This window comes from Melospiza georgiana, chromosome 1, assembly GCF_028018845.1.
Source record: "Melospiza georgiana isolate bMelGeo1 chromosome 1, bMelGeo1.pri, whole genome shotgun sequence".
Classification (NCBI taxonomy): domain Eukaryota; kingdom Metazoa; phylum Chordata; class Aves; order Passeriformes; family Passerellidae; genus Melospiza; species Melospiza georgiana.
The window spans coordinates 154034427-154047051 of record NC_080430.1 but is presented as its reverse complement, the minus strand read 5'-3'; the positions used below and the strand labels follow the sequence as shown (position 1 = coordinate 154047051).

Here is a 12625-nt window from a genome sequence, read left to right as displayed (position 1 = left end):
GGTTTTGGGGTTCCCAGGGAATTTTCTGGGCTGGTTTTGGGGCGCTGAGCAAGGAGAGGCTCCCTGGGCTGGTTTGGGGGTCCCTGTGGGGTTTTGGGGTCCCTGGGCTGGTTTGGGGGTCCCTGAGGTGGTTTTGGGGTCCCTGGGCTGGTTTGGGGTCCCTGTGGGGTTTTGGGGTTCTCTGTGGTGATTTTGGGGGTCCCGAGAAAGTTTCTGGGCTGGTTTTGGGGCGCTGGGCAGGGGGAAGTTCCTTGGGGTGATTTTGGGGGGTTCTGCGATGGTTTTGGGGGTCCCGGGGAATTTTCTGGGGTGGTTTTGGGGCGCTGGGCAGGGGGAGACTCCCTGGGCTGGTTTGGGGGACCCTGGGTTGTTTTGGGGCGCTTTGTGATGATTTTGGGGGTCCCGGGGAATTTTCTGGGGTGATTTTGGGGTGCTCTGCGATGGTTTTGGGGATCCCGGGGAATTTTGGGGTGCTGGTGAAGGGAGCGACTCCCTGGGCTGGGTTGGGGGTCCCTGTGGTGTTTTGGGGCGCTTTGTGATGATTTTGGGGGTCCCGGGGAATTTTGGGGTGCCGGTGAAGGGAGAGACTCCCTGGGCTGGTTTGGGGGTCCCTGGGCTGATTTTGGGGTTCCCAGGGAAGTTTCTGGGGTGGTTTTGGGGCGCTGGGGCAGGGGGAGACTCCCTGGGCTGGTTTGGGGGTCCCTGTGGGGTTTTGGGGTCCCTGGGCTGGTTTGGGGTCCTTGGGGTGATTTTGGGGCGCTCTGTGATGATTTTGGGGGTCCCGAGAAAGTTTCTGGGTGGTTTTGGGGCGCTGGGCAGGGGGAAGTTCCTTGGGGTGGTTTTGGGGGGCTCTGCGATGATTTTGGGGTTCCCAGGGAAGTTTCTGGGCTGGTTTTGGGGCGCTGGGCATGGGGAAGTTCCTTGGGGTGATTTTGGGGCGCTCTGTGTTGATTTTGGAGATCCCGGGGAAGTTTCTGGGCTGGTTTTGGGGCGCTCTGCGATGATTTTGGGGATCCCGGGGAATTTTGGGGTGCTGGGGAAGGGAGAGACTCCCTGAGGTGGTTTTGGGGTCCCTGGGCTGCTTTTGGGGTTCCCAGGGAATTTTCTGGGCTGGTTTTGGGGCGCTGAGCAAGGAGAGGCTGCCTGGGCTGGTTTGGGGGTCCCCGCGGGTTTTTGGGGCGCTCTGCGATGGTTTTGGGGATCCCGAGAAAGTTTCTGAGGTGGTTTTGGGGCGCTGGGCAGGGGGAGACTCCCTGGGCTGGTTTAGGGGTCCCTGAGGTGGTTTTGGGGGTCCCTGGGCTGGTTTGGGGGACCCTGGGTTGGTTTTGGGGTCCCTGGGCTGTTTTGGGGGACCCTGGGTTGGTTTTGGGGTTCTCTGTGATGATTTTGGGGGTCCCGGAGACGTTTCTGGGCTGGTTTTGGGTTCCCTGTGGGGTTTTTGGTGTGTCCCTGCAATAGGAGTCGCCTGTTAGGGCTTTCCCCGATAAAATCCCCGATAAAATCCCCGATAAAATCCCCGATAAAATCCCCTATAAAATCCCCTATAAAATCCCCGATAAAATCCCCCGCACTCCGATCCAGCTCACAAAAACACCCGCGGCTTCTTTGTCGCGATGTCCCCGCCCTGTCGCGACAGCGGCGACCGGAAGTCGCGCCATGGGGGACCGGAATGCGGGGAGCACCTTTGAGGTTGGTTGGTGCGGCAATAAAAACGTTCCGGGTGGAACCAACAGCAGGGGGGGGGACATTTTGGGGACAAACAAAATCCCAAATTCCCAAATCTCATCCCGAATTCCCAAATCTCATCCCAGATTTCCAAATCTCATCCCGAATTCCCAAAATTCCACCCCGAATTCCCAAATTCCACCCCGAATTCCCAAATTCCCGCCCTTTCCCCGCTCCAAAAGGCAGCCGGAACCAGCAGCGCTTTCCATACGGAGCTTTATTCACACGCGAGGGAGGGGCCGCAGCCCCCCCCCAAATACAGAATTCGGCGCCCCCTTTTTGGGGGGACCCCAAAAAATCCAAACCTCCCCCCCCCCCCTTGTGTGGGGGGAGGGGAGGAAAATTCCCGAAGGAATTCCCGAGGGAATTCCCGGGATCGGGGGAATCCTGGGAAAACCCCGGGGGGAGGGAGCAGGGCCGGGTCTGTCCCTTTAAATTCGGATTTTTTTTATATATTTTTTTTTTATCCATTAATTTTTATGTCGTTTTATTTAATTAATAATAATAATAAATAAAAACCTCGAGGCTTTAAAAAAAAAACAAAATAAACCCCCACAAAAAAACCCCACCGGGAAAAAAAACCGATTTAAAAACTAATGAGCGAGCCCTAGGAATTAATTAAGAATTAATTAAAACTTAATTAAGCCGAGGAGGAAAATTGGGGGTCCCCTGGCAGTGAGCAGAGCTGGGAGGTAGCGCTGGGTTGGCCCCACCACCCCCAGTTTGGGGACCCCCCTCACCCCAAAATTTGGGGACCCCCACCCTAATTTGGGACCCCCACCCTAATTTGGGGACCCCCACCCTAACTTGGGGACCCCCACCCTAATTTGGGGACCCCCATTTTTGGGACCGTCCCCATTTTGGGGACCCCCTTTATGGGATCCCCTATTTTGGGGACCTTCTTCATCTTGGACTCTCCCATTTTGGGGACCCCTCGCATTTTGGGGACTGTCCCCACCTTGGTGACCTTCTCCAGTTTGGGGACCTTCTCCACCTTGGGGACCCCCATTTTGGGGACCATCCCCATTTTGGGGACCCCTCCATTTTGGGGACCATCCCCACCTTGGTGGCCTTCTCCATTTTGGGGACCCCCCCACTTTGGGGACACCACCCATGGGACCCCCATTTTTTGGACCATCCTCATGTTGGGGACCCCCTTTATGGGATCCCCTGTTTTGGGGACCTTCTCCATTTTGGGGACCTCCATTTTGGGGACCCTTCCATTTTGGGGACCATCCCCACCTTGGGGACCTTCTCCATTTTGGGGACCTCCATTTTGGGGACTGTCCCCACCTTGGTGAGCTTCTCCATTTTGGGGACCTTCTCCACCTTGGGGACCCCCATTTTGGGGACCGTCTCCATTTTGGGGACCCCCTTGATGGGATCCCCTATTTTGGGGACCTTCTTCATCTTGGGGACCTCCCATTTTGGGGACCCCCCCTCCATTTTGGGCACTGTCCCCACCTTGGTGGCCTTCTACATTTTGGGGACCCCCATTTTGGGGACCTTCTCCATTTTGAGGACCTTCTCCATTTTGGGGACCCCCATTTTGGGGACCATCCCCATTTTGGGGACCCCCAGTTTTGGGCACTGTCCCCATCTTGGTGACCTTCTCCATTTTGGGGACCATCTCCATTTTGGGGACCATCTCCATTTTGGGGACCTTCTCCATTTTGGCGACCCCCTCAATTTTGGGGACTGTCCCCACCTTGGTGACCTTCTCCACCTTGGGGACCTTCTCCACCTTGGGGACCTTCTCCACCTTGGGGACCTCCATTTTGGGGACCTTTTCCACCTTGGGGACCCCCTTCATGGGACCCTTCATTTTGGGGACCTTCTCCACCTTGGGGACCTCCATTTTGGGGACCATCCCCATTTTGGGGACCCCCATTTTGGGGACCTCTCCATCTTGGGGACCTTCTCCATTTTGGGGACCATCTCCACCTTGCTGACACCCCCATTTTGGGGACCTTCAATGGCATCCCCCATTTTGGGGACCTTCTCCATTTTGGGGACCATCCCTATTTTGGGGACCCCTCCATTTTGGGGACCTTCTCCATTTTGGGGACCCCCTTCATGGGACCCCCCATTTTGGGGACTGTCTCCACCTTGGAGATCCCCCCCAGTTTGGGGACGTCACCCATGGGACCCCAATTTTGAGGACCCCCCCTCCATTTTGGGGACCCCCATTTTGGAGACCCCCTTCATGGGACCCCCCAGTTTGGGGATATCACCCATGGGACCCCCATTTTGGGGACCATCTCCATTTTGGGGACCCCCTTTATGGGATCTCCTATTTTGGGGACCTTCTCCATTTTGGGGACCCCCATTTTGGGGACTGTCCCCACCTTGGGGACCTTCTCCACCTTGGTGACCTTCTCCATTTTGGGGACCTTCTCCACCTTGGTGACCCCCCCATTTTGGGGACCTTCAATGGGATCCCCCATTTTGGGGACCTTCTCCATTTTGGGGACCATCCCCACCTTGGTGACCTCCATTTTGGGGACCTTCTTCACCTTGGGGACCTCCATTTTGGGGACTGTCCCCACCTTGGTGACCTTCTCCATTTTGGGGACCTTCTCCACCTTGGGGACCCCAATTTTGGGGACCATCCCCACCTTGGTGACACCCCCAGTTTGGGGACATCACCCATGGGACCCCCCAATTTTGGGGACCATCTCCACCTTGGGGACCTTCTCCATCTTGGGGACCTTCTCCATTTTGGGGACCTTCTCCACTTTGGGGACCTTCTCCATTTTGGGCACCTTCTCCATTTTGGGGACCTTCTCCATTTTGGGGACCTTCTCCACTTTGGGGACCTTCTCCATTTTGGGCACCTTCTCCATTTTGGGCACCTTCTCCATTTTGGGCACCTTCTCCATTTTGGGGACCTTCTCCATTTTGGGGACCTTCTCCATTTTGGGGACCTTCTCCACTTTGGGGACCTTCTCCATGGGCCCTCCTCCATTTTGGGGACCTTCTCCACCCTGGTGACCCCACCTTGAGGATCTCCACCTTGGTGACCCCCAATCTCCTCCAGGAGCCACCTTGGGGACCTCCCCATTTTTGGGGACCTTCTCCACTTTGGGGACCTCCCACCCATGGGACCCCCCCACCCAATTTGGGACCTTCTCCACCTTGGGGACCTCCCACCCATGGGACCCCACCCAGTTTGGGACCTTCTCCACTTTGGGGACCTCCCAGGACCTGGTGACCATTTTGGGACCTTCTCCACTTTGGGGACCTCCAATTTTGGGGACCTTCTCCACTTTGGGGACCTCCCACCCATAGGACCCCACCCAGTTTGGGACCTTCTCCACTTTGGGGACCTTCTCCATTTTGGGGACCTTCTCCACCTTGGTGACCTCTCCATTTTGGGGACCTCCCACCCAAGGAACCCCCAATTTTGGGGACCATCCCCACCTTGGTGACCTTCTCCATGGGTCCTCCTCCATTTTGGGGACCTTCTCCACTTTGGGGACCTTCTCCATGTGCCCTCCTCCATTTTGGGGACCTTCTCCACCCTGGTGACCCCACCTTGAGGATCTCCACCTTGGTGACCCCCAATCTCCTCCAGGAGCCACCTTGGTGACCATTTTGGGGACCTTCTCCACTTTGGGGACCTCCCACCCATGGGACCCCACCCAATTTGGGACCTTCTCCACTTTGGGGACCTCCCAGGACCTGGTGACCATTTTGGGGACCTTCTCCACTTTGGGGACCTTCCATGGGACCCCACCCCAATTTGGGACCTTCTCCACTTTGGGGACCTCCCACCCATGGGACCCCCAATTTTGGGGACCATCCCCACCTTGGGGACCTTCTCCATGGGCCCTCCTCCATTTTGGGGACCTTCTCCACCCTGGTGACCCCACCTTGAGGATCTCCACCTTGGTGACCCCCAATCTCCTCCAGGAGCCACCTTGGTGACCCCCCCCCCATTTTTGGGGACCTTCTCCACTTTGGGGACCTCCCACCCATGGGACCCCACCCAGTTTGGGACCTTCTCCACCTTGGGGACCTCCCAGGACCTGGTGACCATTTTGGGACCTTCTCCACTTTGGGGACCATCCCAGGATCTTGGGGACCCCCCCACTGTGGGGACTTCTCCATTTTGGGGGACCTGGTGGACATTGGGGACACCGAGGTGGCACCTGGAGAAGATCTGGGGACACCAAGGTGGGACCTGGAGAAGGTTCGGGGTCACCAAGGTGGAACCTGGTGGACATTGGGGACACCAAGGTGGGACCTGGTGGGACTTGGGGGACACCGAGGTGGCACCTGGAAGTGGTGGGAGCACCAAGGTGGGACCTGGAGGAGATCTGAGGACACCAAGGTGGGACCTGGAGAAGGTTTGGAGTCACCAAGGTGGGACCTGGAGAAGGTCTGGGGTCACCAAGGTGGGACCTGGAGATCTGGGGTCACCAAGGTGGAACCTGGAGAAGGTCTGGGGTCACCAAGGTGGGACCTGGTGGACATCGGGGTCACCGAGGTGAAACCGGGAAGATCTGAAGAAGATTGAGGGGCACCAAGGTGGGACCTGATGGAGAGTGGCCAAGGTGGGACCTGGAGGAGACTCGGGGTCACCAAGGTGGGACCTGGAGAAGGTTTGGGGTCACCAAGGTGGGACCTGGTGGGACTTGGGGGACACCAAGGTGGCACCTGGAGAAGGTTTGGGGTCACCAAGGTGGGACCTGGAGAAGATCTGGGGTCACCAAGGTGGGACCTGGAGGACCTGAAGAAGATTGAGGGACACCAAGGTGGGACCTGCTGGAGAGTGTCCAAGGTGGGACCTGGAAGTGGTGGGGTCACCAAGGTGGGACCTGGAGAAGGTTTGGGGTCACCAAGGTGGGACCTGGAGGATCTGAAGAAGACTGAGGGGCACCAAGGTGGGACCTGCTGGAAGTTGGGGTCACCAAGGTGGGACCTGGTAGACATGGAGGTCACCAAGATGGAACCTGGAGAAGGTTTGGAGTCACCAAGGTGGGACCTGGAAGATCTGGAGAAGATTGAGGGGCACCAAGGTGGGACCTGCTGGAGAGTGTCCAAGGTTGGACCTGGAGAAGACTCGGGGACACCAAGGTGGGACCTGGTGGGACTTGGGGGACACCAAGGTGGGACCTGGTAGACATGGAGGTCACCAAGGTGGGACCTGCTGGAGGTTTGGGGTCACCAAGGTGGGACCTGGAGAAGATCTGGGGTCACCAAGGTGGGACCTGGTGGACATTGGGGTCACCAAGGTGGGACCTGGAGAAGGTTTGGGGTCACCAAGGTGGGACCTGGAGAAGGTTTGGGGTCACCAAGGTGGGACCTGGAAGTGGTGGGAGCACCAAGGTGGGAACCTGGAGAAGATCTGAAGAAGATTGAGGGACACCAAGGTGGGACCTGCGGGAGGGTGTCCAAGATTGGACCTGGAGAAGACTCGGGGACACCAGGGTGGGACCTGGAGGATCTGAAGAAGATTGAGGGACACCAAGGTGGGACCTGGTAGACATGGAGATCACCAAGGTGGGACCTGCTGGAGGTTGGGGTCCATCAGGGTGGGTGTGGAGGACCTGGAGTAGATGGGAGGGCACCAAGGTGGGACCTGGAAGATCTGGAGAAGATTGAGGGACACCAAGGTGGGACCTGGTGGGACTTGGGGGTCACCAAGGTGGGATCTGGTGGAGATCTGGGGTCACCAAGGTGGGACCTGGAGGACACTGGGGACACCAAGATGGGCTGGGCAGGACCAGGTGGAGATGGGTGCCCTGGTGGGTCCTGGAGGAGATGGTGGACACCAGGATGGCTCCTGGAGGAGATGGTGGAGACCAGGATGGACCCATGAGGAGATGGTGGACACCAGGATGGACCCAGGAGGAGATGGTGGACACTCAGGTTCAGGAGGAGATGGTGGACACCAGGATGGATCCAGGAACTGAAGGTGGACACCAGGATGGGCCCAGGAGGAGATGGTGGACACCAGGATGGGTTGAGGAGAAGCAGGAGGAGATGATGAACCCCAAGATGGACACAGGAGGAGATGGTGGACACCAGGATGGGCCCAGGAACTGAAGGTGGACACCCAGGTGGGTTCAGGAGGACCAGGAGGAGATGATGGACACCAAGATGGACCCAGGAGGAGATGATGGACACCAGGATGGGCCCAGAAGAACCAGGAGGAGATGGTGGACACCAGGATGGGTTCAGGAGATGGTGGACACCAGGATGGACCCAGAAGAACCAGGAGGAGATGGTGGACACTCAGGTTCAGGAGGAGATGGTGGACACCAGGAGGAGATGGTGGACACCTAGAAAGGTTCAGGAGCTGATGGTGGACACCAGGATGGACCCAGGAGCTGATGGTGGACACTCAGGTTCAGGAGGAGATGGTGGACACCTAGAAAGGTTCAGGAGGAGATGGTGGACACCAGGATGGGTTCAGGAGCTGATGGTGGACACCAGGATGGGCCCAGAAGAACCAGGAGCAGCAGATGGGAGGTCCTGGCACAGCTCCTGGTGGTGCCACCGTGGTGGGACGGGATGGACACGGGGACACCAGGGGACACCAGAGCTCCTCAGGATGGACAATCGGCCACCAGAGCTCCTCAGGATGGACAATCGGCCACCCCAGGATGGACAATCGGCCACCAGAGCTCCTCAGGGTGGACAATCGGCCACCAGAGCTCCTCAGGGTGGACAATCGGCCACCACGACCACCTCACTGCCATGGGGACCTCCCGGGTCTTCTCCATGGTCACTGAGGTCCTCTGGTGTCCAGGTGACCTCCTGAAGCCCATGGAGATCCACCAGGACCAGGATGTTCCTCAGGAACCCCTGGAGACACAGCCAGGAGGTCGGGGTGGACCTCGAGGACTTCTCCTGCTCCGGGTGGGTGGGGGAGGATGGGGACAATCCCTGGCCAGGAGGTCCTGCTGGAGATGGAGCTCGGTGAGGGGAGCATGGAGAAGCTCCTGGAGATCCTGGATCTTGGTGGAGATGGAGCTCAGCACATGGACCTCCAGGTTCTTCATGAAGATGGAGCTCACCACGTGGTGGAGAACCTCATGGACCTCCAGGTTCCTGGTGGACATGGAGCTCACCATGTGATGGAGAACCTCATGGAGCTCCTGGTTCTTCATGAAGATGGAGCTCACCACGTGGTGGAGAACCTCATGGACCTCCTGTTCCTGGTGGACATGGAGCTCACCACCTGGTGGAGAACCTCATGGAGCTCCAGGTTCTTCATGAAGATGGAGCTCACCACCTGGTGGAGAACCTCATGGACCTCCTGTTCTTGGTGGACATGGAGCTCAGCACGTGGTGAAGTTGGAGAACCTCATGGACCTCCTGTTCTTGGTGGGGATGGATCTCACCACATGGACTTCCAGGTTCTTCATGGAGATGGAGCTCACCACGTGGAGAAGAAGCTCATGGACCTCCAGGTTCTTGGTGGAATTGGAGCTCACCACGTGGTGAAGTTGAAGAACCTCATGGACCTCCAGGTTCTTGGTGGGGATGGATCCCACCATGTGGACCTCCAGGTTCTTCATGGAGATGGAGCTCAGCACCTGGTGGAGAACCTCATGGACCTCCAGGTTCTTGGTAGAGATGGAGCTCAGCACGTGGTGGAGAACGTCATGGACCTCCAGGTTCTTCATGAAGATGGAGCCCAGCACATGGTGAAGTTGGAGAACCTCCCAGACCTCCAGGTTCCTGGTGGAGATGGATCCCACCACCTGGTGAAGAACCTCCTGTTCCTGGTGGAGATGGGTGCCACCACCTGCTGAAGAACCTCCAGGATCTTGGTGTAGATGGATCTCCCCACATGGTGAAGAACCTCATGGATCTCCAGGTTCTTGGTGGAGATGGAGCTCAGCACATGGACCTCAGGGTTCGTGGTGGAGATGGATCTCACCACATGTTGAAGAACCTCCAGGTTCTTGGTGGAGATGGATCTACCCACATGGTGAAGAACCTCCTGGTTCCTGGTGGACATGGATCTCCCCATATGGTGAAGAACCTGCTGTTCCTGGTGGAGATGGATCTCACCACATGCTGAAGAACCTCATGGACCTCCTGGTTCCTGGTGGAGATGGAGCTCAGCACGTGATGGAGAACCTCATGGACCTCCAGGTTCTTCATGAAGATGGAGCTCAGCACGTGGTGGAGAACCTCATGGAGCTCCAGGTTCCTGGTGGAGATTGATCCCACCACGTGGTGAGGAACCTCATGGACCTCCTGTTCCTGGTGGAGATGGATCTCACCACATGGAGAAGAACTTCCTGGTGGAGATGGATCTCACCACATGGGGAAGAACCTCATGGACCTCCAGGTTCTTGGTGGAGATGGAGCTCACCACATGGACCTCAGGGTTCTTGGTGGAGACGGATCCCACCACGTGGTGAAGCTGAAGAACCTCATGGACCTCCAGGTTCTTCATGAAGATGGACCTCACCACGTGGTGGAGAAGCTCATGGACCTCCTGTTCCTGGTGGAGATGGAGCTCAGCACATGGTGGAGAACCTCATGGACCTCCAGGTTCTTCATGGAGATGGAGCTCAGCACATGGTGAAGTTGGAGAACCTCACGGACCTCCTGTTCTTGGTGGATTTGGAGCTCACCACGTGGTGAACTTGGAGAACCTCGTGGACCTCCAGGTTCCTGGTGGAGACGGATCCCACCACGTGGTGAAGCTGAAGAACCTCATGGACCTCCAGGTTCTTGGTGGACATGGAGCTCACCAGGTGATGGAGAACCTCATGGAGCTCCTGGTTCTTCATGAAGGTGGAGGTCAGCACGTGGTGAGGAACCTCATGGAGCTCCTGTTCCTGGTGGAGATGGAGCTCAGCACGTGGACCTCAGGGTTCTTGGTGGAATTGGAGCTCAGCACACGGTGAAGTTGGAGAACCTCACGGACCTCCTGTTCTTGGTGGAATTGGACCTCACTGTGTGGTGGAGTTGGAGGACCTCATGGACCTCCGGGTTCTTGGTGATGGAGCTCACCATGTGGTGGAGAACCTCACAGACCTCCTGGTTCCTGGTGGAGATGGATCTCACCACGTGGTGAAGAACCTCATGGACCTCCAGGTTCTTTATGGACATGGAGCTCAGTGCATGGTGAAGCTGGAGAACCTCACGGACCTCCAGGTTCTTGGTGGGGATGGATCCCATCACATGGTGAAGAAGTTCATGGACCTCCAGGTTCTTCATGAAGATGGAGCTCAGCACGTGGTGAAGAACCTCATGGACCTCCAGGTTCGTGGTGGAGATTGATCCCACCACGTGGTGGAGAACCTCACGGACCTCCTGTTTGTGGTGGAGACGGGTGCCACCACATGATGGAGAACCTCACAGACCTCCAGGTTCCTGGTGGAGATGGATCCCACCACATGATGAAGAACCTCCTGGTTCCTGGTAGAGACAGGTGCCACCACGTGATGAAGAACCTGCTGTTCCTGGTGGGGATGGATCTCACCACCACATGGTGAAGAAGCTCCAGGTTCCTGGTGGAGATGAATCTCAGCACGTGATGGAGAACCTGCTGTTCCTGGTGGAGACGGGTGCCACCACGTGATGGAGAACATCACAGACCTCCAGGTTCTCAGTGTAGATAGATCTCTCAACATGGTGAAGGACCTCCAGGATCTTGGTGGAGATGGAGCTCAGCACATGGTGGAGAACCTCATGGACCTCCAGGTTCTTGGTGGAGATGGATCTCCCCACACAGTGAAGAACCTTCTGGTTCCTGGTGGACATGGATCTCCCCATATGGTGAAGAACCTGCTGTTCCTGGTGGAGAGGGAGCTCACCACATGGACCTCCTGGTTCTTGGTGGAGATGGATCTCACCACGTGGTGAAGAACCTCATGGACCTCCTGTTCTTGGTGGAGATGGAGCTCACCACGTCATGGAGAACCTCCCGTTCCTGGTGCAGAGCGGCCACCGTGTGGGGACAACGACTGTGACTGGGGACACCGGTGGGGTGGGACAGATGGACAATCAGTGTCCACTATAGGATGCCCTCCATGAAGCTGGTGTCCAGGTGCTGGGTGAGGACACCGGTGGGGTGGGACAGATGGACAATCGGTGGGATGTCCACTATAGGACGCCCTCCATGAAGCTGGTGTCCAGGTGCTGGATGAGGACCCTCATGAAGGATGGACACCGGTGGGGTGGGACAGATGGACAATGTCCACTATAGGACGCCCTCCATGAAGCTGGTGTCCAGGTGCTGGATGAGGACCCGCATGAAGGATGGACACCGGTGGGGTGGGACAGATGGACAATCGGTGGGATGTCCACTATAGGACGCCCTCCATGAAGCTGGTGTCCAGGTGCTGGATGAGGACACCGGTGGGGTGGGGTGGGATGTCCACTATAGGACGCCCTCCATGAAGCTGGTGTCCAGGTGCTGCATGAGGACCCTCATGAAGGATGGACACCGGTGGGGTGGGACAGATGGACAATGTCCACTATAGGACGCCCTCCATGAAGCTGGTGTCCAGGTGCTGGATGAGCACCCGCATGAAGGACATCTCCTTGCGCGTGTTCTCGAAGATGACGCGCGGGTCGTCGGAGCGGCAGCGCAGGCAGTTGGGCGCCATCACCATGGCCAGGTTGTTGACGTCCATCTTGGTCACCGCCACGTTGGCCGGCTGCACGAACACCTGGGGACAGCAGGACATGGAGGTCACGGTGGTGGGACAGCACGTGGGGTTGGACCTTCAGCTGGTGGTGGCCATGGAGAAGCCAAAAGCACCTCAGGAGAACCCATGGGGTGGGAGAAAGAAGGAGGTGATGGGGTTGGTGGAACTCCTGGTTCTTCTCATGGTGACCTTGGGGAACCCAAACCCACCCCAGGAGAAGGAACCAGGATCGTAAACTGATGGGGTGGGAGGAGAAGGGGTGGTGGGACACC

General features: G+C 57.4%; 4 protein-coding genes and 1 long non-coding RNA gene across 18 annotated transcripts in view; 1 reads left to right on the top strand and 4 right to left on the bottom strand.

Moving 5' to 3' along the window:
• Window positions 1-2442: 2442 nt before the first annotated feature.
• On the bottom strand, window positions 2443-4240 carry LOC131085687 (uncharacterized). Of its 4 annotated transcripts, XM_058028108.1 has the most exons (7): window positions 4092-4240; window positions 3777-3833; window positions 3643-3723; window positions 3461-3577; window positions 2995-3334; window positions 2501-2763; window positions 2443-2460 (listed from the first exon to the last, which is right to left on the bottom strand). In XM_058028108.1, the coding sequence occupies exons 1-6, from the start codon at window positions 4221-4223 to the stop codon at window positions 2528-2530; spliced, it is 963 nt and encodes a 320-aa protein (XP_057884091.1). In that variant the 5' UTR covers window positions 4224-4240; the 3' UTR covers window positions 2443-2460; window positions 2501-2527. The 4 variants fall into 4 exon arrangements, 1 of the variants encoding a protein (XP_057884091.1); XR_009114671.1 differs by lacking the exons at window positions 2443-2460; window positions 3777-3833; window positions 4092-4240 and adding an exon at window positions 3984-4090 and having other exon boundaries at window positions 2507-2787; window positions 3055-3249; window positions 3407-3723; XR_009114672.1 differs by lacking the exons at window positions 2443-2460; window positions 3643-3723; window positions 3777-3833; window positions 4092-4240 and adding an exon at window positions 4032-4084 and having other exon boundaries at window positions 2507-2787; window positions 3055-3249; window positions 3407-3625.
• Window positions 4241-5704: 1464 nt separating this feature from the next.
• Window positions 5705-8007, top strand: LOC131085695 (uncharacterized). Of its 2 annotated transcripts, XM_058028134.1 has the most exons (7): window positions 5705-5936; window positions 6030-6217; window positions 6285-6380; window positions 6542-6630; window positions 6792-7059; window positions 7130-7255; window positions 7337-7423. In XM_058028134.1, exons 1-6 carry the CDS (start codon window positions 5705-5707, stop codon window positions 7214-7216), a joined length of 960 nt encoding a protein of 319 aa, XP_057884117.1. In that variant the 3' UTR covers window positions 7217-7255; window positions 7337-7423. The 2 variants fall into 2 exon arrangements, 1 of the variants encoding a protein (XP_057884117.1); XR_009114674.1 differs by lacking the exons at window positions 5705-5936; window positions 6285-6380 and adding exons at window positions 7442-7908; window positions 7946-8007 and having other exon boundaries at window positions 6148-6217; window positions 6512-6630; window positions 6792-7042; window positions 7175-7378.
• LOC131085707 (uncharacterized) lies at window positions 5912-7235 on the bottom strand. 8 transcript variants are annotated; one of them, XR_009114676.1, is made up of 6 exons: window positions 7169-7235; window positions 6783-7036; window positions 6292-6492; window positions 6069-6193; window positions 6007-6036; window positions 5912-5943 (listed from the first exon to the last, which is right to left on the bottom strand). It is a non-coding gene; the product is annotated as an uncharacterized LOC131085707 (long non-coding RNA). The 8 variants fall into 8 exon arrangements; XR_009114679.1 differs by lacking the exon at window positions 5912-5943 and adding an exon at window positions 6225-6265 and having other exon boundaries at window positions 5989-6036; window positions 6101-6132; window positions 6324-6492; XR_009114680.1 differs by lacking the exons at window positions 5912-5943; window positions 6007-6036; window positions 6069-6193 and adding exons at window positions 5951-5974; window positions 6194-6265 and having other exon boundaries at window positions 6324-6492.
• A 524-nt stretch (window positions 8008-8531) lies between the features above and the next one.
• Window positions 8532-11652, bottom strand: LOC131086295 (uncharacterized). The gene is made up of 10 exons (XM_058029282.1): window positions 11526-11652; window positions 11290-11397; window positions 10882-11108; window positions 10410-10564; window positions 10240-10290; window positions 10158-10186; window positions 10034-10058; window positions 9826-9942; window positions 9243-9401; window positions 8532-8885 (listed from the first exon to the last, which is right to left on the bottom strand). Exons 4-10 carry the CDS (start codon window positions 10485-10487, stop codon window positions 8532-8534), a joined length of 813 nt encoding a protein of 270 aa, XP_057885265.1. The 5' UTR covers window positions 10488-10564; window positions 10882-11108; window positions 11290-11397; window positions 11526-11652.
• Window positions 11653-11662: 10 nt separating this feature from the next.
• The window catches only part of ARHGAP39 (Rho GTPase activating protein 39), a 169637-nt gene continuing 168674 nt past the window's right edge, over window positions 11663-12625 (bottom strand). For all 3 annotated transcript variants that reach the window (XM_058028088.1, XM_058028080.1, XM_058028095.1), the window contains one exon: window positions 11663-12374. In XM_058028088.1, coding sequence (XP_057884071.1) covers window positions 12180-12374 — 195 coding nt within the window. In that variant the 3' untranslated portion in view covers window positions 11663-12179. The remainder of the gene's footprint in view (window positions 12375-12625) is intronic.

Excerpts from the sequence above, each read along its gene's own strand:
- LOC131085695 (XM_058028134.1), top strand. The coding sequence starts at position 5,705 with ATGGGACCCCACCCAGTTTGGGACCTTCTCCACCTTGGGGACCTCCCA. Across the intron at positions 5,937-6,029 it reads GAAGGTTCGGGGTCACCAAG|GTGGGACCTGGAGGAGATCT; the intron begins GTGGAACCTGGT and ends GGGAGCACCAAG. Across the intron at positions 6,631-6,791 it reads CAAGGTGGGACCTGCTGGAA|ACTCGGGGACACCAAGGTGG; the intron begins GTTGGGGTCACC and ends GACCTGGAGAAG.
- LOC131086295 (XM_058029282.1), bottom strand. The coding sequence starts at position 10,487 with ATGAAGAACCAGGAGCTCCATGAGGTTCTCCATCACCTGGTGAGCTCC. Across the intron at positions 10,059-10,157 it reads CTTCTCCACCACGTGGTGAG|CTCCATCTCCACCAAGAACC; the intron begins GTCCATCTTCAT and ends CCATGTGGTGAG. Across the intron at positions 8,886-9,242 it reads TCTCCATGAAGAACCTGGAG|GTCCATGAGGTTCTCCACCA; the intron begins GTCCACATGGTG and ends CAGGAACAGGAG.
- LOC131085687 (XM_058028108.1), bottom strand. The coding sequence starts at position 4,223 with ATGGAGGTCACCAAGGTGGGGATGGTCCCCAAAATGGAGAAGGTCCCC. Across the intron at positions 3,578-3,642 it reads TGGTCCCCAAAATGGAGAAG|GTCCCCAAGGTGGAGAAGGT; the intron begins GTCCCCAAGATG and ends CCCAAAATGGAG. Across the intron at positions 3,335-3,460 it reads AGGTCCCCAAGGTGGAGAAG|GTCACCAAGATGGGGACAGT; the intron begins GTCCCCAAGGTG and ends AAAATGGAGAAG.